This window comes from Gorilla gorilla, chromosome 1, assembly GCF_029281585.2.
Source record: "Gorilla gorilla gorilla isolate KB3781 chromosome 1, NHGRI_mGorGor1-v2.1_pri, whole genome shotgun sequence".
NCBI lineage: Eukaryota > Metazoa > Chordata > Mammalia > Primates > Hominidae > Gorilla > Gorilla gorilla.
In genome coordinates this window covers 11,823,480-11,849,847 of record NC_073224.2, presented here as the reverse complement: position 1 = coordinate 11,849,847, position 26,368 = coordinate 11,823,480, and the positions used below count along the sequence as shown (strand labels likewise).

General features: G+C 37.8%; 1 protein-coding gene and 1 pseudogene across 5 annotated transcripts in view; both read right to left on the bottom strand.

The window, feature by feature from the left end:
* The window catches only part of AKT3 (AKT serine/threonine kinase 3), a 344,485-nt gene that overhangs the window by 118,577 nt on the left and 199,540 nt on the right, over positions 1-26,368 (bottom strand). For all 5 annotated transcript variants that reach the window (XM_063707276.1, XM_055380781.2, XM_055380779.2 and 2 more), the window contains one exon: positions 19,210-19,341. In XM_063707276.1, the coding sequence (XP_063563346.1) occupies positions 19,210-19,341 (132 nt within the window). The remainder of the gene's footprint in view (positions 1-19,209; positions 19,342-26,368) is intronic.
* Positions 1,549-7,672, bottom strand: LOC109028300 (fatty acid-binding protein, brain-like; annotated as a pseudogene).

Genomic DNA, 26,368 nt, shown 5'->3' with positions numbered 1-26,368 from the left:
GATAAGGTATGCGCAAGCTAAAAAGTAAACACAGATGCCAATAATTTTTAATTACAGTTAAAAGCAACATGTCAAAACAAAAAGTTAAAAATAACAGTAGTAAAACAGTGACTAAAACAATGTGATGCCTTTTAAAAAATCCATTTGTTGATCATAATTATGAAGAGTTCTAGAAATGCTTGGGGATACAATGTATTTTTTTCATGGAAAAGCTTTTGAAATACAAATTTACATATATTTATCCATGGTAAAATAGTAAATAATGAATTTTTAAATCTAATTTCTTTCATAGAAAGAAGAATTAGGGGGAATGGGATTTTATTTCTTGAGGCAGAGGAATAGTCTTTTTAATATTTTATTTTCCCAATCCTCTCCAATTTATCATTCACCCTCTACTACACATGATCTAAAGTTCTCCTTTCATTTGACCCTCTCAATGTTTTGTGGTAATTAGGTTATCTGAGGGAATGAGGTGTAGGAGAGGGCAAACAAGAGGAGAAAAAGAAAATTTCTACCCTTAATGATCAAGAACACCATAAGTGTCATCTCCTTTAATCCCTGCACCAACTGATCCCACATCTAAGTTCAATAGTAAAGGTCATTTCTACTTCACAAAACTGCCTCCCATCTTCAAACAACCTACTATCTACCTCACTAGGTACTCTGCTCACATTATTTTCTCCAAATTGACCACAAGTCTAGTTGAAATCAAGACACATTCTGTCTAAACCATTTCCTCCATCCACCCAGAGCTATAAACGAGACCTAGAGGAAGACATGAATCAGGTGGGAGAAACCGGAAGAGGGTAGAGAAATGTTACTTTGGCACATGTTTTTTTGATACATAATAGTTGTATACATTTTTGGGGTACATGTGTTGTTTTGACACGTTCCATACGTGTAATGACCAAATTAGGGTAATGGGGATATTCATCACCTCCAACCTTTAATTTTTCTTTATGCTGGAGACATTCAAATTCTTCTCTTCTAGCTATTTTAAAATACACAGTAGGTGGTTGTTAACTATAGTCGCCCTACTGAACTATCTAACACTAGGTCTTATTACAACTGTACTTCTGTACCTATTAATCAACTCCATCTCCCCATCCCCCTACCATTCCCAGCCTCTAGGAACAACCAATCTACTGTCTATCTTGATGCAATCCCATTTTTTAGCTCCCACATAAGAACAAAAATGTGCAATATTTGTCTTTCTGTGCCTGGCTTATTTCACTTAACATAATGGGTTCCATTTCCATCAATGTTGCTGCAGATGACATGATTTCATTCTTTTTATGGCTAAATAATATTCCACTCTGTACATATATCGCATTTATCCTTTCATTCATTGATGGGCACTTAGGTTGATTACATATTTTGGCTGTTGAGAATAGTGCTGCAATAAACCTAAGGGTGTAGACGTCTCCCCGATATGATGATTTCCTTTGTTTTGGATATATATATGGTAGTTCTATTTTTAGTTTTTGAGGAACTTTCATATGGTTTTCTATAGTGGTTATACTGATTTACATTCCCACCAATAGCATAGGAGAGTTCCCTTTAGCATCTGTGATTTTTTTTTTTTTTGATAAAAGTCATTGTAACTGGGGTGAGATGATGATATGGTTAGGTACCCACCCAAGTCTCATCTTGAATTGTAATCCCCATAGTCCCTACATGTCGAGGGAGAGACCTGCTGGGAGGTGACTGGATCAGGGGACAGTGTCCCCCATGCTGTTCTTGTGATAGTGAGTGAATTCTTAGGAGCTCTGATGGTTTTATAAGTGTCTGACAGTTCCTCTTCACACACTCGCTCTTTCTTCGCCTGACACCACACAAGACATGCCTCTTCCCCCTTCCATCATGACTGTAAGTTTCCTGAAGCCTCCCCAGCCATGCAGAACTGTGAGTCAATTAAACCTCTTTTCTTTATAAATTACCCAGTCTTGGGCAGTTCTTTATACCAGTGTGAGAATGAACTAATACAGATGATATCATATTGTGGTTTTGATTTGCATTTCCCTGATGAGTAGTGATATGACACACTTTTACAAATTAAACAATGATTACCAGTGATTATTATTTACTTTTCCACTGTCTCAACAAGCCATATGTTAGCAATGTATACTTTTTTTTTTTCCTGCCAGAGGAGAGATGTCACACTTATCAAGCTCTAAATTTTGGGTTCTAACTTTTGTTTCTTGAGAACTTGAGCACTGGCCCAGATAATGGCTTCTAATACTTCTTCCATTCTCCAACTGTCAGACTGTCTTCTGTTCCTTGATTTCTATTCCTGTTTTTGAAGATTTCTCACCTTGATGGAGATGAAAGCACCGTTGTTCTCTGTCAACTACAAACATTATTGCGCCTTTCTCGAGTATTGTGTTTGATACTTTGTTCTTGATGCTCCTGTTCCAAATGTTCCTTAGATGAAGGCCAAATGAACTCCTTTGACTTCCATCATGATATAATCACTTTGGACTCCAGTCTTTCTTCTGCCTCTCTCATACACGGTATTGGGACAAGTTCATCTCTACCCTCTTAACTCTATATTTCACATCTAAAGATAAATTTACACAAACATATTGACTAACACCATTGGAATCTCCCTAAAAACTCAGCTGAATCTTCTGAGGCCTCTTTCATCCATCGCTACTTAGGTCACTCTTCAATTTCTCAGGATGGTTGTTTCAAATCTTTCCCAGGCCTTCTTCCTTGCCTGGTAGGTATACTTAAATGTACACACTAACCCTTACCTAGTCAAGCTACTAAGCTAAGACTAGAACCCAGGTCTGTGCTGACTTCCAAGCACAGGAGCTTTTCATTTATTTGTCTCTCTATCTCAACCTCACTCGTTCACACTTTCAAAATGCGATCTTACTTCCTACTCAGAAGAGAAGCCATAAACATAACATTTAACACATTTGATCACTCCTTCCTCCTGAAAACACGTTCTTCTTTTGGGTCCCAGGACATCCTGATCTCTTCATCTTCCTCCTCTTCAGTGGTTGTCTTTCCGCAGTCTCATTTGCTGCTTCCTTTGCTCTGAAACCCTTATTCTGTAAGCATCTCCAAGACTCAGTCCTCAGAATTCTCTTCACTGGGTACACTCTTCCTTTGGTGAACTCATTCAGACTATGGCTCTAATACAGGATATATGCTGACAGACTTCCAAATTTATACCTCAAATCTAGACTTCTTTCCTAAACTTAAAAAATGCCTATTTGGCATGGATGTATAATCAATGACATAAACTGGAGTATCTAACAAAAATAGCAAATTTGACATGTCTAAAACCTAATTCCAAATCTCCCCTTGAGAAGTTTCTCCTGCAGTCAACTTCAATGTAGTGAATGGCAATACCATGCTTTCAGTTGCTTACACCAAACATCTTAACGATGATCTCCAACTCCTTTTTTTTCCCACTCATACTCCACATTCAATCTGTCAAGCAATCCTGTTGGTTCTTCATCAAAATACACCCAAGGTCTCATTATCATCACTACCTCCATTGCTACTACCCTAGTACAAGCCACTATCATCAATTATCTAGATTACTGCTGCAATTAGCAAACTATCTGCTTCCAATCCACAGTCTATTGTCAACACTGCAGCCAAAGTGATACTGAAAACTAGACGGTGTAACTACACGGCATAAAAATTTCCAAAGGCTTCCCACTTCATTCACAGTAAAAGCCAATATCCTTACAAACATCCTACACCATTCTTGTTCCACACCATGCTAGACTCCTAGCTATTCAAAGAATGTGTCGGAATGTGCTAAGTAAGCTCCCTCCTCAGGGCCTTCTCAATTGCTATTTCCCCTTGCTGGAACATTATTCCTTCAAAATATCTAAAGGACTTGCTTCCTGATCCCCTTCAAATGCTTGCTGAAATTTCACCTTTCAGTGAGGCCTTCCATAGTCATGCTATTTAAAACTGCATTAAGTCCCCAAAATCGCTACCATCATTATTCCTTATTTCCCTACTCCACTTTTCTCTGTAAGTATGGATTAGTTTCTTACATACTCTATGGTTTATTTATTATGTGTATTATTTATTCTCTACTTGCTGACTTGAATATAATTTCCCAAAGGATAGGAGTTTGTCAGTTTTATTCGTTCAAATGGTCCCAGTGCCTAGAGCAGTACCTAGCAAATAATTAGGTGTTCGACATATATTTATTGAAATAATGAGTGAATGAACTAGTAAATAATGAATAACCTTGGTACATGCTGCTGAAGAATAGAAGCTACACGAACTGCATGAAATAACTCTAGAACATAAATCACTGAAATCACACTCTCAATAGAACAATGACAGTTGATGAAGGTATAGCAGATCAAACCATTATCTGCTTCCTACAATAAACCACAATCATTGATGCAATGTTTAATACAGAGGTTCAAAAGAATATGAAAGAAGAGAACAAAGTAACTGGCTGATCACGTTAAGAGATTTCGGTTAAGATCCACCAGTAAGAACTTAAGAGTCCAAGGAAAAAGAGATGCCAGTAATCAAGCAAACGCATTGGGTTATTTTAATGGACTTACGTGCAGAAAAAGGGTAACACATCAGGCCTGGGTTGCCCAAACTCTACACATTCCCAAAAAAGTCAGTCTTCAGAATTGGCCCTTGGCCAACTCCTGGGAAATGAATTCTGAGCCTTTGAAATATTCTGCCTGGTCAAAGTATTTTTGTATGCTGGAGATCTTGGGCCACATGGTACCAGTTTGACTAGATAGTTTATGCAAACAACAGGATGCATGATTAATACTTCGTGCCTGATTTTGCTCTGAGAGGTTGGAATCTGAGCATCTCAGGGCAGTCATGAAGGTACTGCTTGCCTATGTGACTGACTTCCAATAAAAACCCTGGACACCAAGGCTCAGGTAAGCTTCTTTAGTTGACAACACTTCACTACTGGGAGAATTAAAATTAACCATCACAGATGCACTTATGTGTCAACTTGACTGGATTAAGGAATACCTAGAGAACTGGTAAAGCATTACTAATAGCTGTTTCTGTGTTTCCAGAGGAGACTGGAATGTGAATTGATGGACTGAGTGAGAAATATTCACCCACAATGTGAGCAGACACCATCCAATCAACTAAGAGCCCAAATAGGACCAAAAAAAAGCAAAGAAAAGGCACTCTCCTGGAATGGGGACTCTTCTTCTCCTGTCCTTGGACATCAGAACTCTAGGCTCTCTGACATTTGGACTCCAGGCTTTATACCAGCAACTCCCTAGTTTCCCACCAAAACCCAGGTTCCTGGGGCCTTAGCCTCAGACTAAGAATTACACCATCAGCTTCCCAGGGAACTTGGACTGAGATACGTTACCAGCATCCCAAGGTCTCCAGCTTCCAGATGGCCTGTCTTGGGAATTTTCAACCTCCATAATCACATGAGCCAATTTCCCAGTGAATTCTCTCTCATATATGTATATGTATCTGATTATGTCTGTCTCTCTGGAGATCCTTGACTTCACCACATCATCCATGTGACTCCACTGGAAGAAGATACCTTAAAGCTTGCACTTGGTTTCTCCAGGATTTTGCTCTATGTGGTTTTCCCTTTGCTGATTTTAATCTGTACTTTTCACTATCATAAACAATAACCATGAGTCTTTTCTGAGTCTCGTGAGTCATGACTCACTGAGCCTGAGAGTGGTCTTAGGGACAGCTGACACAGTTGCCATCATAAGTAGGACTCATTAAAGCATGGCAAAAACATTGTTTCAAAAAAGGAAGAATGACAGGGCAGACAATGACAAACTCTGATGCCTAAATGGGTATACAGTCACCAATGGCATGAGACGGCAGCTGTACTGTGCTAAGTTACTACATATAGAAGTTGTCAATGGAATTTAGAAATGACAGACCAAAATCTCAAGGACTTAGATCACTGGATACATAAAGAATTGCAAAATGATGAGAAACAAGCTAAATACACAATCCACTGGTAACTTGTACTTTTTCCCCCACATGTAAGATTTTTATTCCAATTTGATTTGCATTTCAAAGGAAATTATAAAATGTATCCACTTTTTTTAAGACAAAAATTTAATTATAAAACATGATAAACTTCCAGGTTAAAATTAGGCTAACTGCTTGGAATAACAAACTCTTAAATCACCATTTTCCACCTCCACAGCAAGAATAACCATTTAATCAACCATACTGTAACAGCAGGATAGCACTGAGACTTGAGTAAAGAGGAAAACTAAAGAGCTCTTCCAGCTCCAAACCATGAACATTTTTATGCCTTCTTATAGTGGTGAACGGCAACCACATCATCACCAAAACACCAAAAGTAAGTCATAACCATTTCACCATACTTAATTTCTCTTATAAAATATGTTTCTTTGTCATCCCATTTCTGTATGTGAATGAGTTTGTCTCTATCCAGACTAACAACAAACTTGCAGTTTCTGTCATCTGTAGTGGTTTCATCAAACTCTTCTCCCATATGGAAACTAACCTCTGTGTTCTTGAACATACTTTGAATCCTGATCACCACCTTTTGTCTCCTTCTTGACTGATAATCACTGTTGGTTTGTCCACATTTCCCACCTGCCTAGTGACAAAGCCCATCCCTAGAGCCTTCATGTACTCATCAAAGTTCTGTCGGTCAGCTTCCAGGTATTACAGAAAGCCTCCTCCACCCTTGCCCTTTCCCCACTTTAGAGACAGAAGTGAGGAGCTGCTGGTCTTATTGCCCCTGCAGTTTGTTTTTTTGTTTTTTTTTTTTTTGAGAGGGAGTCTCGCTGTGTCTCCCAGGCTGGAGTACAGTGGCATGATCTCAGATCACTGCAACCTCTGCCTCCTGGGTTCCAGTGATTCTCCTGCCTCAGCCCCTCAAGTAGCTGGGATTACAGGCGCATGCCACCAAGCCAAGCTAATTTTTTGTATTTTTAGTGGAGACAGGGTTTCACCATGTTGGTCAGGCTGGTCTCAAACTCCTGGCCTCGAGTGATTTGCCCGTCTTGGCCTCCCAACGTACTGTGATTACAAATGTGAGCCACTGAGCCTGGCTCAGTCTGCTGTATTTTAAAACAGCTAAAATGAAAGTAAGAGAGAGTGTTAAGGAAATCCTGATGCTCAAAAAGCTTGGATTTTGGTTAGCTTGAGCTATGGCTGTTAGCCTCCAGGATAAACCCAATGGAAAATTATGCTGAAAAAAACAGACAGTATTTCTATGGCCTTTGACCACCAGGAACATTGTCCAAATGGTGGGTGACAAAACCAAGATAGTACTGGAAGCAGGGGTTGTGTGTGAAGGAGTTATCTCGCCTTGTGAACTGGTATTCATCGGGTTCCTGAAAAACATTTAAGAAAATAGATTGTGAGAGTGACTAACTTGGGAGCAGTATCTTTGATTCCGAATGTTGCAGAATGAAGAAGTCTGCTTGGGGTTGATGCAGGAACCTTATTACTGAACAATCATAGATGGTTGTACATGATCCAAACACACAACAGATTGTTCCTAAGGGGAGAGCTAGTCTGGTGGACTGGGTAAAAGCCACTGTAAAATTTGTTTACCCTGAAAAGGGAAATGGTCCTTCCCCTCCTTTAAATGCCAAGTGGCACTCCATAGATGACATAGCTGGTAAGCTGCATATGCAAACCATGCTGGATTAACTTCATGGTCATCAGGATGTTTGTTCATCCTTAATATGCCCCTTAAATCATGGTAAATACTGTGACTAAAGGGGCCCCTCTAGGCAGGCATCTGATATAACTGCTGCAAAATCTATCAATGGTCCAAGAAATGTGTCAGACTTGTTGTCTCAGCTTCTTAATATGGGTCTTACAGATGCTAAGAAAATAAGACTGAATTACAAGTGAATGGGTAACACAAAACAGATAGTCAATGAATCCCAAGCAGGATGAAGTTTTAAACGGTTACTAAGAGATGGGATGAATAAAATGGACACTGATGTTAACACAAAGGTCTTAATGCTGCACTATCAGAAGTTAGGTTTACCAATGGGAGCTCCTCTTAGTCCCCCAACACTGAAGGGCCCTAAACAAACACTCTATGCACCCTAATTTCAAGGAATGCACCAAGCTGGGAAGCAAAAATGACAATGAAGAACCTCAGTTCAAATCATCAGAGGTGATGGGCTACCAAATTAATCAGGATGAGGACTGACACAGAACCAGGGCTTTCTTTTAACTAATCTCCTAGTAGGGACTGAAGGCCATATGCACACCTGTAGGTACAATAGAAGGTAAAAAAGAAACCTTCCAGGGGTTCCTGACATAGAATTCAGTGCCTCTGATTCCAAAACCTATTGGTAAAATCCTAGCAGAGGCAGTAACTAGAAAGACAGGATATGAGGATGAAATGGCTGATAGGATTAAATTAAAATTTGGATGAAAATTAGTATGTTTGAATGAATCATGTGAAGTACTTGCATCCACATTACCTGAATATGTTTTGGGGAAGGATATGATGTTTGACCAGGGAAAACTTCAGCTACTATACTGCAGAAAGCTTGTTAGTTTTCCCTTCAGTCAGAACAGGCTAAATGAGAATCTGTGCAACTTCCCCAGCTCACATAGGTTGTTAATTTGAAACAGTATCATGGTGGACCAAAAGAGATTTAGCACATGAATTAATGACATGTTCGACACTGGAGTGCTGTTACCAACAAATTCTGTGTCGTGCATGAAAAAGGTGAATTATTCATGAAAACTCACAGCAGATAATCAAGACTTCAATAATGTAGTGTCATCTACAGCATCAGCAGTCTCTGACATGGTTTCAGAAGTTCTCAAAATAAAACAATCTAAAAGAGACATACTCAGTCAGCCAGACATAGTGGCTCACACCTGTAATCCCAGCACTTTGGGAGGCCAAGGCAGGAGGATCACTTGAGTCCAGGAGTTCAAGATTAGCCTGGACAATATAGTGAGACCCTGTTTCAATTAAAAAAAAAAGAGAGAGAGACATACTGATTGATCTTGAAAATACTTTTTTCTTGGTCCCAATCTCAGGAAAAAAACAACTGCACTTTGCCTTCTAGTGGGAATGATCCCAATTTACACTTACTGCAGTGCTGCAGGTTTGTCTGCATTTATCAGCTTACCATTATAATTTGTTTCGAAGGGATTCTGACTTGATACAGGTCCAGAATACAATAATATACTACACTGATGACATTATGACGGTATCAGAAACCTAAGAACAAGCTAGGGTTGACTTGAAAATAGTGGTGGCTCACAGGAATACCACAGGCTAGAGGATAAATACAGCAAATACCCCAGGGTCTAACCAAACTGTGAAATTCTTACGAATAACCTGGGCAGGAACCACCCATAACATTCTACAGGCAACTAAAATTAAATTGCTCTTATTCCATAACCATGAAAGTAAACAAGAAGCATTCACTGCACCTGGTTTGCTTGAGTTTTGCGAAGAAAAATTCTGTATCTGGGGACTAGTGCTAAATCCAATCCGTAAAACTACCTGAAAGGACACATACGAATGGAAACCTAAACAACAGCAGGCTATTATCTAAGTTGCAGTGGCTCAATTAATGCCTTTGGGTCCTTACGATATACACTCAGATATGATTTTAGAAGTATCTGCAACTCATACTTAGACTGGAGCTTATGGCAAAAAGCCCATGAATGCTGTCCAGCAATAACCACTGGGACCATGGGCCAGACAAGAAAGTACAGAACACATCATTAGAGAGACGATTATTGGTTCGCTCCTGGGCATTAACTGTAACTGTCTTTATGACTGAAGGATATAACATAATCCTAAAACCTAAAATATCCATGTCTTGGGTAATGTCAGAGAAACACTCTAACGAGTACCAATAACAAAATGAAAATGGCTTAACAGGAATGTGCTGAGGAATGCAAGAAGACACTTAGCATATTCAATAGAAGAAAACCTTTTTTTTTTTGAGACAGGGTCTCACTTTGTGTCACCCAGGCTGAATACAGTGGGGGCAATCACAACTCACTGCAGCCTTGACCTCCCAGGCTCAAGCAATCCCACATCTCAGCCAAATTGAGTAGCTGGTATCACCAGAGGCATGCCACCACACCTGGCTAATTTTTATTTTTTGTAGAGATGGGAGTCTCACTATGTTGCCCAGGCTGAGTCTGAGTCTGAACTCCTGGACTCATGCGATTCTCCTGCCTTGGCCTCCCAAAGTGTTGAGACTGCAGCCATGAGTCATCACGCTTGGCCTCCTCTTTTCTTCCAGACCAACTCTGGAACCATCTGTAAAGCTACCAGATCCTATTGCCACATCCTACTGTTCAAATGCTAGTGTCTTACAAAGAGCTCTCACTGACCACCAAAAAGTGGCTTGTTTTACAGATGATGGCATTTCAAAGGTAATCAGCCAGCATCCTGTTTGGAAGGCTGTCACACTATAACTGACTGATGTGAAACTGATGAAAGAACAACAAATCAGCTCAAAGGGCTCAATTGTACACTGTTCTCCTTGCAATGATGGATGAACTAAACAAACATAACCTTGATGTGTGGATGTACACCCATGAATGGGCTGTGGCCATTTGCCTGGCCATATGGTCAGACTGATAGGCAGTGAAAAACTAGACTATTAAATGGATGTGCCAGGCACGGTGGCTCACGCCTATAATCCCAGCACTTTGGGAGGCCGAGGCAGGTGGATCACCTGAGGTCAGGAATTTGAGACCAGCCTGACCAACATGGTGAAACCCCGCTTCTACTAAATACAAAAAGTTAGCCAGGTGTGGTGGTGAATGCCTGTAATCTCAGCTACTTGGGAGGCTGAGGCAGGAGAATCTCTTGAACCTGGGAGGCAGAGGTTGCAGTGAGCTGAGTTTGCACCATTGCATTCCAGCCTGGGCAACAAGAGCAAAACTCCATCTCAAAAATAAATAAGTAAATAAAATAAATAATAAATGGATGGGTGATTAATGAGCCATGGCTCTATGAGAATCATTATGGGAATTTAAGGGGTGAATTAAAGTAGGACATGTTGATGGTCATCAAAAGAACTTCTTTCAGGATCAGGAGATGACTGGAACCAGCAAGTGGATGTCCCAGCATGCTTGTTTGAGGTGGCTATCTGGGTCCCCAAAATGAGTAGATATGGGAGATATTGGCCGGGCACGGTGGCTCATGCCTGTAATCCCAGCACTTTGGGAGGCCAAGGTGGGCGGATCATGAGGTCAGGAGACCGAGACCATCCTGGCTAACACAGTGAAACCCTGTCTCTACTAAAAATACAAAAAATTAGCCAGGCGTGGTGGTGGGCACCTGTAGTCCCAGCTACTCGGGAGGCTGAGGCAGGAGAATGGCGTGAACCCAGGAGGCGGGGCTTGCAGTGAGCCGAGATCGCGCCACTGCACTCCAGCCTGGGCGACTGAGTGAGACTCTGTCTCCAAAAATAAAAATAAAAAAGATATGGGAGATATGCAGCAATGCAGACAGAGATGGGCTGGCCATCGATGTATTCCTCTTGTACCCTCTGATGCACAAAATTCCAGAAAGAGCCATCCTGTCTGCCAGAAAGGGAGAAAGAGACTGCAGATGACTATGGCATATATTCCCCAGAAAAAAGTCCCCCCACTCCCATACATAGTTGGCAAATACACTACACTGAGCTACTGCCACTATCCCCAGGAGGCTATAAATGGTCATTCTTGGAAATAGACATTTACAGTGGATTGGGCTTTGCATACCCAATGGTAGATACAAAAGCTCAAAATACTGTAAGATGACTGGAACAGAAGGTACTGCACCCCCACCAAGTTACATGTCTTCAGACCAAAGAATGTACTTTATAGCCCATACCCCATACTTTATAGCCAATATCCCCAAAAGTCTCAACCAGTGCAGTATCAAGTCAAAGTCCAAAATCTCATTTAAATATCATCAGCTCAAAAGTCCCAAGTGTTATAACCCAAATCAGGAATGGGTGAGACTCTATGCATAATCCACCCTGGGGCAAAATTCCTCTAAATCTGTGGACCTCTCACACTAGAAAACAAGTTATCTGCTTCCAAAATACAATGGTAGAAAAGGCCTAGGACAGATATTCCCACTCAGAAAGGGAGAAATTGGAAGAAATAAAAACATCATTGATTCCAAGCAAGTTCTAAACCCAGCAAGGGAAATTCGATTTCAAGGTCTGTAACTAATCCTCAGTAATTTGTATTTCTGTCCTCTAGGCCCATGGTGGCTCCATCAACCTCTGCCTTTGCAACCCTGGTGGCTCCATCACCCTGTCTCTGGCCTCCAATCCATTCTTGCTTTTTTTAAAAAAAAAATTATAACATGCTTTCAGCTGACATCCATCAACTATACCATTTCTTTTACACTGACAGGGTTTATAACATTTTCAGTCTGTTCCGTAACTATACTTAAGTCTTCGGTGCTTTGTCTATTGATAAATCCTAAAAACTGAACACCAATTTGGTGTTTGCAATGGTGTAAGTAAATGAATATTATTCATGGGACAATCAAATAGTATGGTCAGACCTGTAATGAAGGAAAGGTTACTCTACATCAATAGACCTGGGCTTCTCAAGAACCAATGTTTCATGTCTCAACCAAATAGCCTCTTTTTTTTTCCATACAGGCATACTTCAGGTTTCGTTCCAGACCACCACAACAAAAGTATTGCAGTAAAACGAGTCACACTAACTTTGTGGTGTCCCAGTGCATATAAGTTATGTTTACACTACACTATACTGTAGTCTATTAAGTGTGTAACAGCACTATGTCTAAAGAAATGTACATACCTTAATTTAAAAATACTTGACTGCCAAAAAAGGCTAACGGTCATCTGAGCCCTCAGCAAGTTGTTATCTTTTTGCTGGCAGAAGGTCTTGTCTTGACGTTGATGGCTGCTGAGTGATCAGGGTGGCAGCTGCCAAAGGTAAGAGTGGGTGTGGCAATTTCTTTCTTTTTATTGAGACGAAGTCTTGCTCTGTCACCCAGGCTGGAGTGCAGTGGCACGATCTTGGCATTCAAGCAATTCTCATGCCTCAGCCTCCCAAGTAGCTGGGATTACAGGCACGTGCCATCACACCCAACTAATTTTTGTATTTTTAGTAGAGACAGGGTTTCACCATATTGGCCAGGCTGGTCTTGAACCCCTGACCTCAAGCGATCTGCCTGCTTTGGCCTCCCAAAGTGCTGGGATTACAGACATGAGCCACCATGCCCAGCGTGGCAATTTCTTAAAATGAGAAAACAATGAAGTTTGCCATACTGACTTTCTCTTCCAAGAAAGGCTTTCTCTTTCGCATGCCATGCTGCTTATCCACAGCACAACTTTCTTCACAATTGGAGTCAATCCTTTCACAACCTGCCACTGCTTTATCAACTAAGTTTATGTAATTTTCTACATCCTTTGCTGTTATTTCAGCAATGTTCATGGCATCTTCTCAAAGAGTAGATTCTATCTCAAGAAACCAGTTTCTTTGCTCATCCATAAGAAGCAAATCCTCATTTGTTCATGTTTTATCATGGGCCTGATAAAATTTAGTCCTATCTTCAGGCTCCACTGCTGATTCTAGTTCTCCTGCTATTTCTACCACCTCTGCAGTTATTTCCTCCACTGGAGTCATGAACCCCTCAAACTCATCCATGAAGATTGGAATCAACTTCTTACAAACTCCTATTAATGTTGATATTCTGACCTCCTTCCATGAACATTCATGAAGACTGAATGTTTTTCAAGGCATCTAGAATGGTGAATCTTTCCCAAAAGGTTTTCAATTAAGTTTCCTTGGATCTATCAGCAGAGGAATTACTATCTATGGCAGTAATTACTATTTATTACAAAATGTATTTCTTAAATAATAAGACTTGAAAGTTGAAATAATGGGCTGCAGAATGGACGTTGATAATGAGCTGCAGAACTGACGCTGGGTTAGCAGGCATGAAAACAACATTCATCTCCTTGTATATCTCCATCAGAGCTTTTGCGTATCTGGTGCATTGTCAATGAGCAGTAATATTTAAAAAGGAATCTTTTTGTCTGAGCAGGTCTCCACAGCGGGCCTAAAATATTCAGTAAAACATACTGTAAGCAGATGTGCTTGTCATCCAAGCTTTGTTGCTTTACTGATAGAGAGCAGGCAGTGTACAGTTACCATAATTCTTAAGGGCCCTAGGATTTTTGAAATGGTAAAGGAGCAATGGCTTCAACTTAAAGTCACCAACTGCATAGCCACTACTGAGAGAGTCAATCTGCCCTTGGAAGCTTTAGAGCCAGGCAATGACTTCTCCTTTCTAAGAAAGTCCTAGGTTCATCCACTTGGAAAATCTGTGGTTTCGTGTAGTCATCTTCACCAATTATTTAGCTAGATACCTGGATAACTTGCTGCAGCTTCTGTGTCAGCACTTGTGGTTTCACATTGCACTTTTAGGCTATAGAGATGGTGTCTTTCCTTAAACCTCACACGCCAACCTTTCCTAGCTTCCAACTGTTCTTCTGCAGCTTCCTTACTTCTCTCACCCTTCACAGAATTGGGAGAATTAAGGCCTTGCTCTGGATTAGGCTTTGGCTTAAGAGAATGTTGCAGCTGGTTTGATCTTCTATCAAGACCACTCGAACTTTTTCCATATCAGCAGTGAGTCTGTTTTGCTTGCTTATCATCAAATACAAGGGCACCCTAATAAGATTATCGAAGATTTCTCATCAGAAACATTGAAGGCCAGAAGGCAATTGGTTGATACATTCAAAGTGCTGAAGGAAAAAAAACTAAAGCAAGAATCCAGCAAAACTGTCTTTCAAAAAATGAGGGAGATATCAAGACACTTCTAGGTAAACAGAAACTGAGGGAATTCATTAGCACTGGACCTGTCATACAAGAAAAGCTATAGCGAGTTATATTAAACCCTTCAGGTTTAAATATAAGGACATTAGACAGTCACTTAAAGTCAGAGGAAGAATTAAAGATCTGGTAAAGCTAAATACATAAAAAATTATAAAAGCTAGTATTACTGTAAGTTTGTGTTGTAATACCACTTTTTGCTTTCTACATGATTAAAGAGACTCATACATTAAAAAATTAGTAGTCTTGTTTTTGGACACACAATGCATAAAGATGCAATTTAAAGACACCAACAATTGAAAGGAGTAAGGACAGAATTGTAAAGAAGTGGAGTTTTTGAGGGTTCTTAAAGTTAAGGTGGTATAAATTCAAATTAGAGTACTATAACTTCAGGATATTAAATATAACCTATACAAAGAAAATAGCTATAGAATATACACAACAGGAAATGACAAGAGAATTAAAATGTTTCACTAAAAAATCAATTAAACAGAAAAGAAGGCATTTATGTAGAAAAGGAGGAACAAAAAGCAATGAGGCATATAGAAAATAAATAGCAAAAGGACAGAAGTCAGTCCTTATCACAACTCACTTTAAACATAAATGGACTAAACTCTCCAATCAAAAGAAAGAGATTGGGAAAGTCGATTAAACAAACAATAAGAATGATCCAATTCCATGCTGTCTCCAAAAGCCACAAACAGGGTAAAAGTGAAAGAGAAAAAATTATTACATGAAAATATAGCAGTTCCCCTTATTAGTGGAGGATATGTTTTGAGACCCTGGTATTTGCCTAAAACCATGGATAGTACCAAACTCTATAAAGTCATTCCTTGATATCCATGGGGGATTGGTTTCAAAATCCCCCTGCAGATAACAAAATTCACAAATGCTCACGTCCCTAGTATCAAATAGCATAGTATTTGCATATAATCGATGCACATCTTCCCATATACTTTAAATCATCTCTAGATTAGTTATAATATCAGATATAATGTAAATGTTATGTAAATAGCTGTTACAATACATTGGTTTTTTAATTTTTAATATTTTTATTGTTGTATTATTATTTTTGAGTATTTTAAATCCACATTGGTTGAATCCATGGATATGGAATACAGAGAGCCAACTGCATATACCGTGTTTTTTTCCTACACATACTACCTAAGATAAAGTTTAATTTGTAAATTAGGCACATCCTTTATAAATGGATATTAAAAGTAGATTAACAGCTACTATTAAAAGTAAATTAACAACAATAATAAAATAGAAAACTTATAACAATATATTGTGATAAAAGTTATTGTGATGCATGTGGTCTCTCTCTCAAAATATTTTACTATACTCATCTATATTTAGGCTGTGGTTGATTGGGGGTAACTCAAACCATGAAAAGCAAAACTGCAGCTAAAGGGGGTACTGCCATAGTAACCAAAAGAGAAAAGGGGTGGCTATATTAATATCAGACAAAATAGACTTTAAATGAAAAGGCCAGAAAAGACCAAAAAAAAGATATTATTAATAAAAGAGTTAACACAGCAAGATATAACAATAATAAACACTTACATACCTAATAACAAGACCATCAAAATATATGAGGCAAAAATTGAAAGAACTGCAGAAAGCAATGACTATTTTACAATAATAGTTGGAGATTTCAATACCCTACACTCTCAATAATGAATACAACAACCAGACAGAAATAAGTAAAGCAACGGAAGACTTCAACAACTCAATAAAGCAACTAAATCTAAGACATATACACAAAATGCTCTATTAAATATACACAAAAATACTCTACCTAACAACAGAATCTACAGTCTTTTCAAGTGCACAGGGGACATTCTCCAGGATAGATCATATATTGGATTATAAATAAAGTCTCAATAAACTTTAAAAGACAAATACAAAGTATCTTCTCCAACACAACATGAAGTTAGAATAATATAAAGAAAACAAGAAAATTCCCAAATTTGTAGAAATTAAACAACAGACACAATCAATGACAAAGGAAATTAGAAATACTTTGAGATGAATGAAAACAAAAATATGACAGACTAAAATTTATGGGATGCCACAAAAGCAGTGCTAAGGGAGAAATTTAAAGCCATAAATGCTTATACTAAATAAGAGAGATCACAAATCAACAATCTAACTTTATAACTTAAGGAACTAGGAAAAAAATAAATTAACCCAAAGCAAGCAGTAGGAAAAAAAAATAAAGATTAAAGCAAAGACAGATAAAACAGAGAAAAGTCAACAAAGTCAAAAGTTGGTTCTTCGAAAAGATTAACAAAATTGATAAACCCTTAGCTTAACTGACTAAGAATAAATGTATAAGGAATGAGGGAAATAGAAAATCACCATTAGAACACAACAGTAATAATTATTATGGGCAAAATCCACTGATATGGATGTTAAAATTAGTACATAAAAGTTTAAGAAAAAATAGGTTATTTATATAGTCCCAGAGTATTTCCTCTAAGATACTGATTACTTATGAATGGAAAAATAGCAACTTTAAAGTGAAGAAACACAGTAGACACCACTGTAGTCAAGCAATCAAAGTTAACATCACCAGTAAAAAGATATCAAAATCATTTCTTCCCTGATATGTTGCTCTGAGAAGGGCACAGCAGGAACCAAACCCCAGGTCTTGTCACACTCCAAATCTTCATAGTGTTAATCATCTTGCTATAAATGAGCATATTTTCTTTCAAGAAACGATAAATAGATTTGTTGGGAGAAAGCAGCAAGGCACTACTTCAATCAGAATAGTCTATCATTTGTGAAATATACGCAGTTCTGTACAGTTACTCAGAAAAGTGTAAGTAGTGAGATAAGACAGTGTCTAATAGGATATTCCCCAGTCTGATGAACAGAAATTAAATAACGGGATACAAGTGAGGCTAGTATATAAAAGAAAAAACAGAATGGAATAGATATTTACTGATGCTTGATACACAGTAGGTAGTAATAATACACAGTAGGTAGTAATAATAATTATAGCAAATATTTATAACAATAGCATATTTTAATTTCATTTGATTTGTAATTTAATTTGTTAAGTTTATTTAATACTGATGGCATGTACTATTATATTTATCTATTCATTTAACCCTGAAAATAACCATATGAGGCAGGTACTACTATTAGCCCCACTCTGTGGATAAGAAAATAAAGGCATAAAAAGTTGGATCATTTACTAAGCAGCAAAACCTACCTGACATTATACTACCTCCCAGAAAATATCAGCTTAATTAATAATAAGTGCCAGCTAGGATGCTAAATACCTTACATATCCCAATCCTCAAAATATTCCTGTCCAGAGGTTTTATTATACCAATTTAAATGAAAAAAACTAAGGCTCTGATTGGTTGCCCAACACACTGCAAGATATTTAGCACATTTGGCTTCTACCTGGTAACTGTCAGAAGCATCCCTCCTCCTCAGTTACTGTGATAAGCAAATATGTGCCCCCCATAAACATTTCCAAATGCCCCGAAGAGACCAGTACTTCCCCAAAGTACTGCTTTAAAAAGTACTGGTTGTTAAAGACTATTAGGTGAGTAGTGAACCTAGGCGTGTATGATTCCAAAGCCAATGTTCTTTCCAATAGGGGCATTGACTTGTAAAGGAGTTGAGGTCAAAACAAATGTACAAAGACAGGGAAACAAAGTTTCACCAAGTGTAAGGGGCAATACACTCCAGATGAGGAAACTATAGTAGCAAATAACTGGAAGTTGAAGTAGTCCATAAAGTATAACAGAAATTTATGTCATTTGTTGAATTAAGTAAGACATAAAGCATGGACCAATTTGTAAAGTGTATCTCCTGAGGGAACTGGGATTTCGTTCAGAACTCTGAGTGAGAACTGACATCATTAACATGTTATTTATTTAAAAAGGTCTAAGCTGAATAAAGGTATGGGGGTGGGAAGTAAGTCTTCCTAAAATAATTTGTTTTAATTTCACCATTCTAGTATTTTCAAATCTATTTAGGATGTTTTTCCATTCAATGTTATATAAGCTTTAGAATTTATGAGTAAAAATCATCTACACTAGTCAATCTTAATAAGAAATTCAGAACAATAGGGGAAATTATTAAAAAGCAATCCTAGTATAATTATGATATGGATCACCAAACATTCTCCCAAACATGCAAACATAAACATTTCTATTTCCTTAAGAGAATAGCTTTAGTATATAATATACAAATATTATGTCTGAAAACTTTAAAAATTACAAATATTAATACACAAAAATTACTGTAGCAGTAGTCTACAACCATATTTTGGTTGTTTAATGGAATTTGCATACATTAGCATGTAAATTCATGAGCCCACAAACACATGCACACTGCAAACAAAAATTTAGTAATCAACTTTAATAAATCAGTTACCTTTGCAATAATGACTTCTTTCTTCAGAATCTTCATAGCATAATATTTTCCACTTGCCTTCTCTCGAACCAAAATAACTTTCCCAAAAGTGCCTTTACCTAGTAGTTTCAAATAGTCAAAATCATTCATTGTCTGAAAAATACAAATTAAAAAACATAATATGAAGTATTTGATGCAATTTATTTGTTAGCATATATATATGTGTTTGCAATATCCACTCAAAAACAAATTTTACCAATTTATAAGCACATTTAAATGAAAAAGAATCAGACTGGCATTGGCTGTCTCATTAGCAACCATGGATGCTGAAAATAATTTAAGCAGTTCTCAGATGTTGGAGAAAATGATTTTGAACCTACAATTCCTCAGCCAAATTATCAGTTGTGTAAAAGGGCAAAGGAGGAAAAAAATTATTTTCACTCATTTTTAAGGACTCAAGTTTTCAAGGATTTAGTAGTGCTGCTACCCCCAGAAAATGTGATAATCAAAAATGTTCCACACAAACATTTCCAAATATGCCTAAAAAAGCAGTGCTTTGGAAGGAGCTATCTGAGAATTTACTCTAGCAAAATAAAGATAAAATCCAAGAAAGAGAGAGATATAGGATATATTTATAAGAAATGTCGAGAACCTCGTATACTTCAGTTAAAATAAATCATAGAAAGCAGTTGTTATTCCTGAGAGAGTACTTTATGCAATTCAGAACAGCGAGGAAGGGAGCTCTAAGAAGAATATCTTTAATTAATGTGCCTGTTTTCAGTTTCACTTCTCTTTCTTAAGTCAGGCAATCCTGAGGATTTTGCCAGTCACACGTGCCACTTGTTCTCTACAGTCCCCTCTATGTACTCTTTTCCTGCTCTGCTCTATCAACATTCTTCCAGAAACTTCCAAACTTTTGAAGGCATTTGTGCCCTAATGCCCCTCCCCGACCCAGCTTTTCATTTTTGTGGATTTGCCTCCTTTTGAAATTCCTTTACTTTCATATCAATAGGTTTTTGAAGAGAAGAGAAGGTGATTGTATATGATCAGTTTACTTAAATTTAAACTCAGTTTAGAGGTTTATAAATATCAAATAAGTATTTGGGTTTTATCTTGAAATTACAAGTCCTCGAAAATTTTAGTGCCTTTTATAACTTTTTTTCTGTATCATTTATCTAAAGTAAACGTGAGAAATATTTCAAATCAATTGCTTCAGTTTCCACCTTAACAAACTTAAAAAAAAAAGCAAGTTAACCCAAAAGAGTTAGAAGAAAATGATACAGATCAGAGCAGAAATCAATTAAATTTTTAAATGAAAGAAAAAGAGTAGAGAAAAAATCAGTGAAACCAAAAGCTAGTTCTAAAAGATCAATAAAAATTGATAAGCCTCTGGCCAGGTTGGTCAGAAAAATAGAGAAGACACAAATTACCAATATCAGGAATGACAGAGGTGGCATCACTACAGATTCTACAGATATTAAAAGAAACGTAAGAGACTATTATAAATGGCATTTTGACAATAAAATTGACACCTTTGATGAAATGAACAAATAGCTTGAAAGTCTCAAGCTTTGAAAGCTCACCCAAGAAGAAACAGATAACTTGATAACCCCATATTTATTAAGAAAAATTGAGTTTGTGGTTAAATACCTTTCATCAAAGAAAACTCCAGGCCCAGATGATTTCACTGGTGAATTCTACAGACATTTAAACAAGAAATGACACCAACTTTATACAAATTCTTTCTGAAAATTAAAATGAGGAATACTTCTCATTCATTCTGAGACAAGCATCACCCTGATACTGAGATAGGAGTTTGGCAGGTCTCCTTTCACAAGATGCAGGTCACAAAGACCCTGCTGGTAAAACAGGATACAGTAAAGAAGCCAGTCAAAACCCACCAAAACCAAGATGGTGATGAAAGTGACCTCCGGTTGTCCCCACTGCTCATTATACATTAATTATAATATATTATCATGCCAAAGGAACCTCCCATCAGTGCCATGACAGTTTACAAATGCCATGACATATCGGGAAGTTACCCTGTATGGTCTGAAAACGGGGGAAACTGTCAGTTCTGGGAATTCCCTGCCCTTTCACCAGAAAACTCAGGAGTAATCCACCCCTTGTTTAGCATATGATTAAAAAATAACCACAAAAATAGCCAACCAGTAGCCATCAGGGCTGCTCTGCCTATGGAGTAGCTACCCTTTCATTCTTTTACTTTCTTAATAAACTTGCTTTCACTTTATTCTGTTGTTTGCTCTTGAATTCCTTCTTATGTGAAGCCAAAAACCCATGTGGTCTCCCAGGCTGAACCCCAATTTTTTGACAATACCAAAATGAGAGGAAAACAATGCAAGAAAACTACATCCCAGTATCTCTCATGTATATTACATAAAAATTCTTAAAATTTTAGAAATGCCTACGTTCACTTTCAACATTTTTTGCTGCTCATAATTTTTATAATTTTCCCCAAATGTCAAATTAAAGTGTCTTACATTCAGTAATATCTCTAGTTCAAAGATAAAGTAGCAAAGAGATACCAGGGAAAATAACAAGATATATTAATTCAACTAAAAATCAAACATGTAGCTCTAAATACCAAATATAGTAAATCAGCTGGTGTCATTTGAACAAATAACAGGTAATATTAGATTTAATTGCATTAATAGAACAGGAAAAATCAGGGAGTACTACATAACAAGCTATTTGTGCTAGGTAGTCTGCAAAGATGGCTGCCACAAATTCCCATTTCTCCCTGTATGCACATTCCACTCTTCCCATGAAGGGGTGGAGTCAACTTTCTCTCTCCCCGGGCTATCCCTGTATCTTGCTTTGAACATAGAATATGATCAAACTGATACTATGCCAGTAACAGACAAAGCCTTTAAGCCTGGCAGTTTATGCGTTCTCTCTCTTGGAAAGCTCTAGAAAGCCAGCTCTAATGCTGTCAGTTAGTCCATATTATCCTGCTGGAGAGAGTGGCCATGTGGAGAGACCCTGGAAGATAAATTACCACTCCGAGAGAGAGACCATGTGGAGGAGAACCAAGACACCATAGCCAACAGTCAGCACCAAGGCCCCAGACACGTAAGGAAGGTTTTGTTGGATTTTCCAGCCCACCCATGTATAAGCTGTAGGCAGCTGCTTGAGAGCCATGCATGCAAGACCAACAGAGTGGCCCAAACTACAAAATCATGAGATATTTACATGGCTATTGTTTTAAGACATTAAATTTGAGGCAGTTTGTTCCACAGCATGAGGGTTAATACTGAGTGTCAATTTGATTGTATTGAAAGATGCAAAATATTGATCCTGGGTGTATCTGTGAGGGTGTTGCCAAAGGAGATTAATATTTGAGTCAGTGGGCTGGGAAAGGCATACCCACCCTTAAGCCAGGTGGGCACCATCTAATCAGCTGCCAGTGTGGCTAGAATATAAAGCAGGGAGAAAAACATGAAAAGGCTAGACTGGCTTAGCCTCCCAGCCTACGTCTTTCTGCTGTGCTGGATGCTTCCTGCCCTCGAACATCAACTCCAAGTTCTTCAGCACTGGGACTCAAACTGGCTTCCTTGCTCCTCAGTTTGCAGATGGCCTATTGTGGAACCTTGTGATCGTGTGTTTAATACTCCTTAATAAACTCCATATATATGTGTGTATATATATATATACACACACACACACACATACATATATACACACATATATATATATTATTAGTTCTGTCCCTCTAGAGAACTCTAATACACATGGCAAGTAACTCAGAAACATTATTTTCATAACCAGGCCAGAGCGTCAATTTATTGCTCAAAGTTTCATTTGGACAGTATGTTCCTCATTTTTTTATTTAAAAGCACTAGAAAATAATACTTGCTGTGCCCTATTATTAAATATCATAGAAAATGAAATTGAATTACTGGGGGGTAAAAATTAGAAAACAATCTGTAAAATGCTTTATGACATTTTCAGTTGAAAACAATATTTAATTATAAAATATTACTGTATTCCTTAAGAATTGCAATCCTTATTCTTGGCTGGGCGTGGTGGCTCACACCTGTAATCCCACAATTTGAAAGGCCAAGGCAGGTGGATCACTTGAGTGCATGAGTTTGAGACCAGCCTGGGCAACATGGCAAAACCCTGTCTCTACAAAAAAATACAAAAATTAGCCACGTGTGGTGGCAGGTGTCTGTAGTCCCAGCTACCTGGGAGGCTGAGTTGGGAGAATTACCTGAGCCTGTGAAGTTAAGGCTACAGTGAGTCACGATTGTGCCACTGCACTCCAGCCTAAGTGACAGGAGTGAGACCTTGTCTCAAATGAAAATAAATAAATAAGTAAATAGTAAAATTGCAATTCTTAGGAACAATGAGGCTAAAAAAAAAAGTATGACAGCCTTCACTGAACTTCACAGCTTGTCAGTTTGACTCTCAATGTTTAAAAAAAAGGGAATTTACATGGAAATTATTATTAGTTAAAAAGCACTGTATGTGATAAAATCAGAAACAGATTTCCCATCTATTTTGACAAAACTTCAGGAAATTAAAAAGGTAAGGTATTTTTGCTATCAAATGCTCATGGTCAGAATGGTATACACAGTAATTGTGTAGTCTTTACAAATGAAATGTACACTATTACAAAATGTTTTGGTCTTCTGGATGATGTTACGGAAAAAGATACAGTAAGTCTTTTTTTTTTTGAGATGGAGTCTCGCTCTGTCGCCCAGGCTGGCGTGCAGTGGCACAATCTCGGCTCACTGCAAGCTCTGCCTCCCGAGATCACGCCATTCTCCTGCCTCAGCCTCCCGAGTAGCTGGGACTACAGGCGCCCGCCACCACACCTGGCTAATTTTTTGTATTTTTAGTAGAGACGGGGTTTCACCGTGTTAGCCAGGATGGTCTTGATCTCCTGACCTTGTGATCCACCCACCTTGGCCTCCCAAAGTGCTGGGATTACAGGCGTGAGCCACCATGCCCAGCCACAGTAAGTCTTTAATAAAAATATAGGAGTATGAATACTCTCCAGGAAAATAATCCTCCTCCAAAGCCTGATCTTAAGAATTTATTGGGGAAATACTTTACAGTTACACTCTTCCCTTTACATGTTTACGTGGCTGTTTTAGGTAAAGAGATACATGGGCATATATAACAAATGCTTAATAAATGTGTTCAAATCAGGCACACCAGAATATAAGACACTGTCTAGCCCACAAATTAGATTAAAAATAAACATATAATCAATGAGGAACATAAAGAACTTCTAAGAATACCACAGTATTAGCATATTTGGTCAAAAAAAGATAAATTCCAGATACATTTACAATGTAACAGCAAAACCAAGTAAGTAAAAAGAGGAAAAGAGCTCTGACGAAGTTCACTCCTCTGTCTCCATCTCTGCCCACTTCTCCTGGTGCTCTTTCTCACGAGAAGAGGTGGAGCTAATGTTATTAGTCAACTTCTACACTGGTTACGTCGCTTCTCCCTTTTAAATAAGCAGATTCATGCAGTGTGAGATCATTAGATTTCAGCAGGTCTGGCCATTGTTCTTTTTTTCCTTCTCTTTTTCTCCGGATACTGGCCACTGGTATGAGTTACTACAGCCAGGAATTAGGTGATACAATCCCAAGAACTGGAGTCAAACTTAGTGGGAAAGCAGGAGGCATTGCTTATATTTTAACATAAATCATGAGATTATAGCCAGTTGATCCCAGAGAAGCTTATGCTAGTCTGTTAAAAATTAAGCAGAACTTTGACTCTCACTTGGCTTTTTATCCTTTTATGCTATGCCCCTTCACATACTTGACAAGGCATACAAGAATGGTAGCTTGGCTGACCAAGATTAGGCACTTCTGGGTTCTCTAAGCAAATTCCTCTAAAACACTATCTTTTAATTAAAACATAGAACCACATTTTCTTTTAATTCAAACACAGAAGAGCACTTAAATCTGTCTGTGAGGCCCTTGCCTCCTTACTACCCAACATCCTTCCTTTCCAATTGAGTTTTTAACTGGCAGAGCAGACACTGTGGCGATAGTCCACCACTAAGGGAGCTAATGAACCCTATTTCATGCAAGAAATAGCAGTCTGACAACTCTCACCATAGCCACCATCATCAGTACCTATTCTTTTAATCCTATTGCCACTTGGCAAAAATTAAAGAAGGAAATGTATCCTATAAATTATTAGAACAATATTCTTATTTCACAATGTGTGGTTATAGTCTTAAAAATAATCCAAATTTCTGCAATTCTTTGCATGATAATTGATATACATAAGGGTATAGTTCTAGAATCATTTATCTTATGAAAATGACAGTAATATTTTACCACTTGAGGCTAAGTCATTAGGACCGTTATGGAGTTAGTAGTGGTACAAATGTTCTTTTTCTGCACTAACTTCTGCAGTAATTTAGAAATATTTTAAATTATTTCAGAAAAGATAACAGAACTTCAAACATATAAGATCTTTTAATTGTATACTGTAACACGTCAATATACAGCTTATTTCTTTTTCTTGGTTCATATATCTTGAGCCTCTCTAATCTCTATAATTTTTATGCTTATAATGAAGTTATATTAGAAACAAAATTATGCAGATATTCTCTTATGACTATACTCTGTTTCTCAAAATATTATGAAAAACTGTTGTCCTTATATGACATTTGGATATTAGTTAATTTCAACTGATAATAAAGCTTGTAAACTCTTGGAAAAACCAGTAAACTTTACTATCACAACCTAGTGCTAGAAAGGGAGGAGTTCAGATCTTACGGCCTGGGGTTAAGTACTAGCTCCCACCCTGTGTGTAATTAAGGGGAAAATTTCTTAATCCTTCCATTCTTTATTTCCCTTAACCATAAAACGGGAATAATAATGGTACTCAACTTATAGTTGAAGTTCAAAATGAAAAAAAAATGTTTAAAGTGTTTATGTAATACGTGCTCAATAAATACTAGCTATTAAAGTTAGCTACTATTCTTTGTCCACATAAAGATAATTAAACATAAACATCACTCTAAAACAGATTCTCTTAGAATTTTTTACTCCAACTGAGTCTCCAAAATGAAAAATTCATAGAAGTATTTTGAATTTCGTGTTCAATTACTTAACCATATCAGATTTACACTATTCTTCATGTCATTTCATTTTAAATGAAATAATTTACACATGTACAAAAGAAG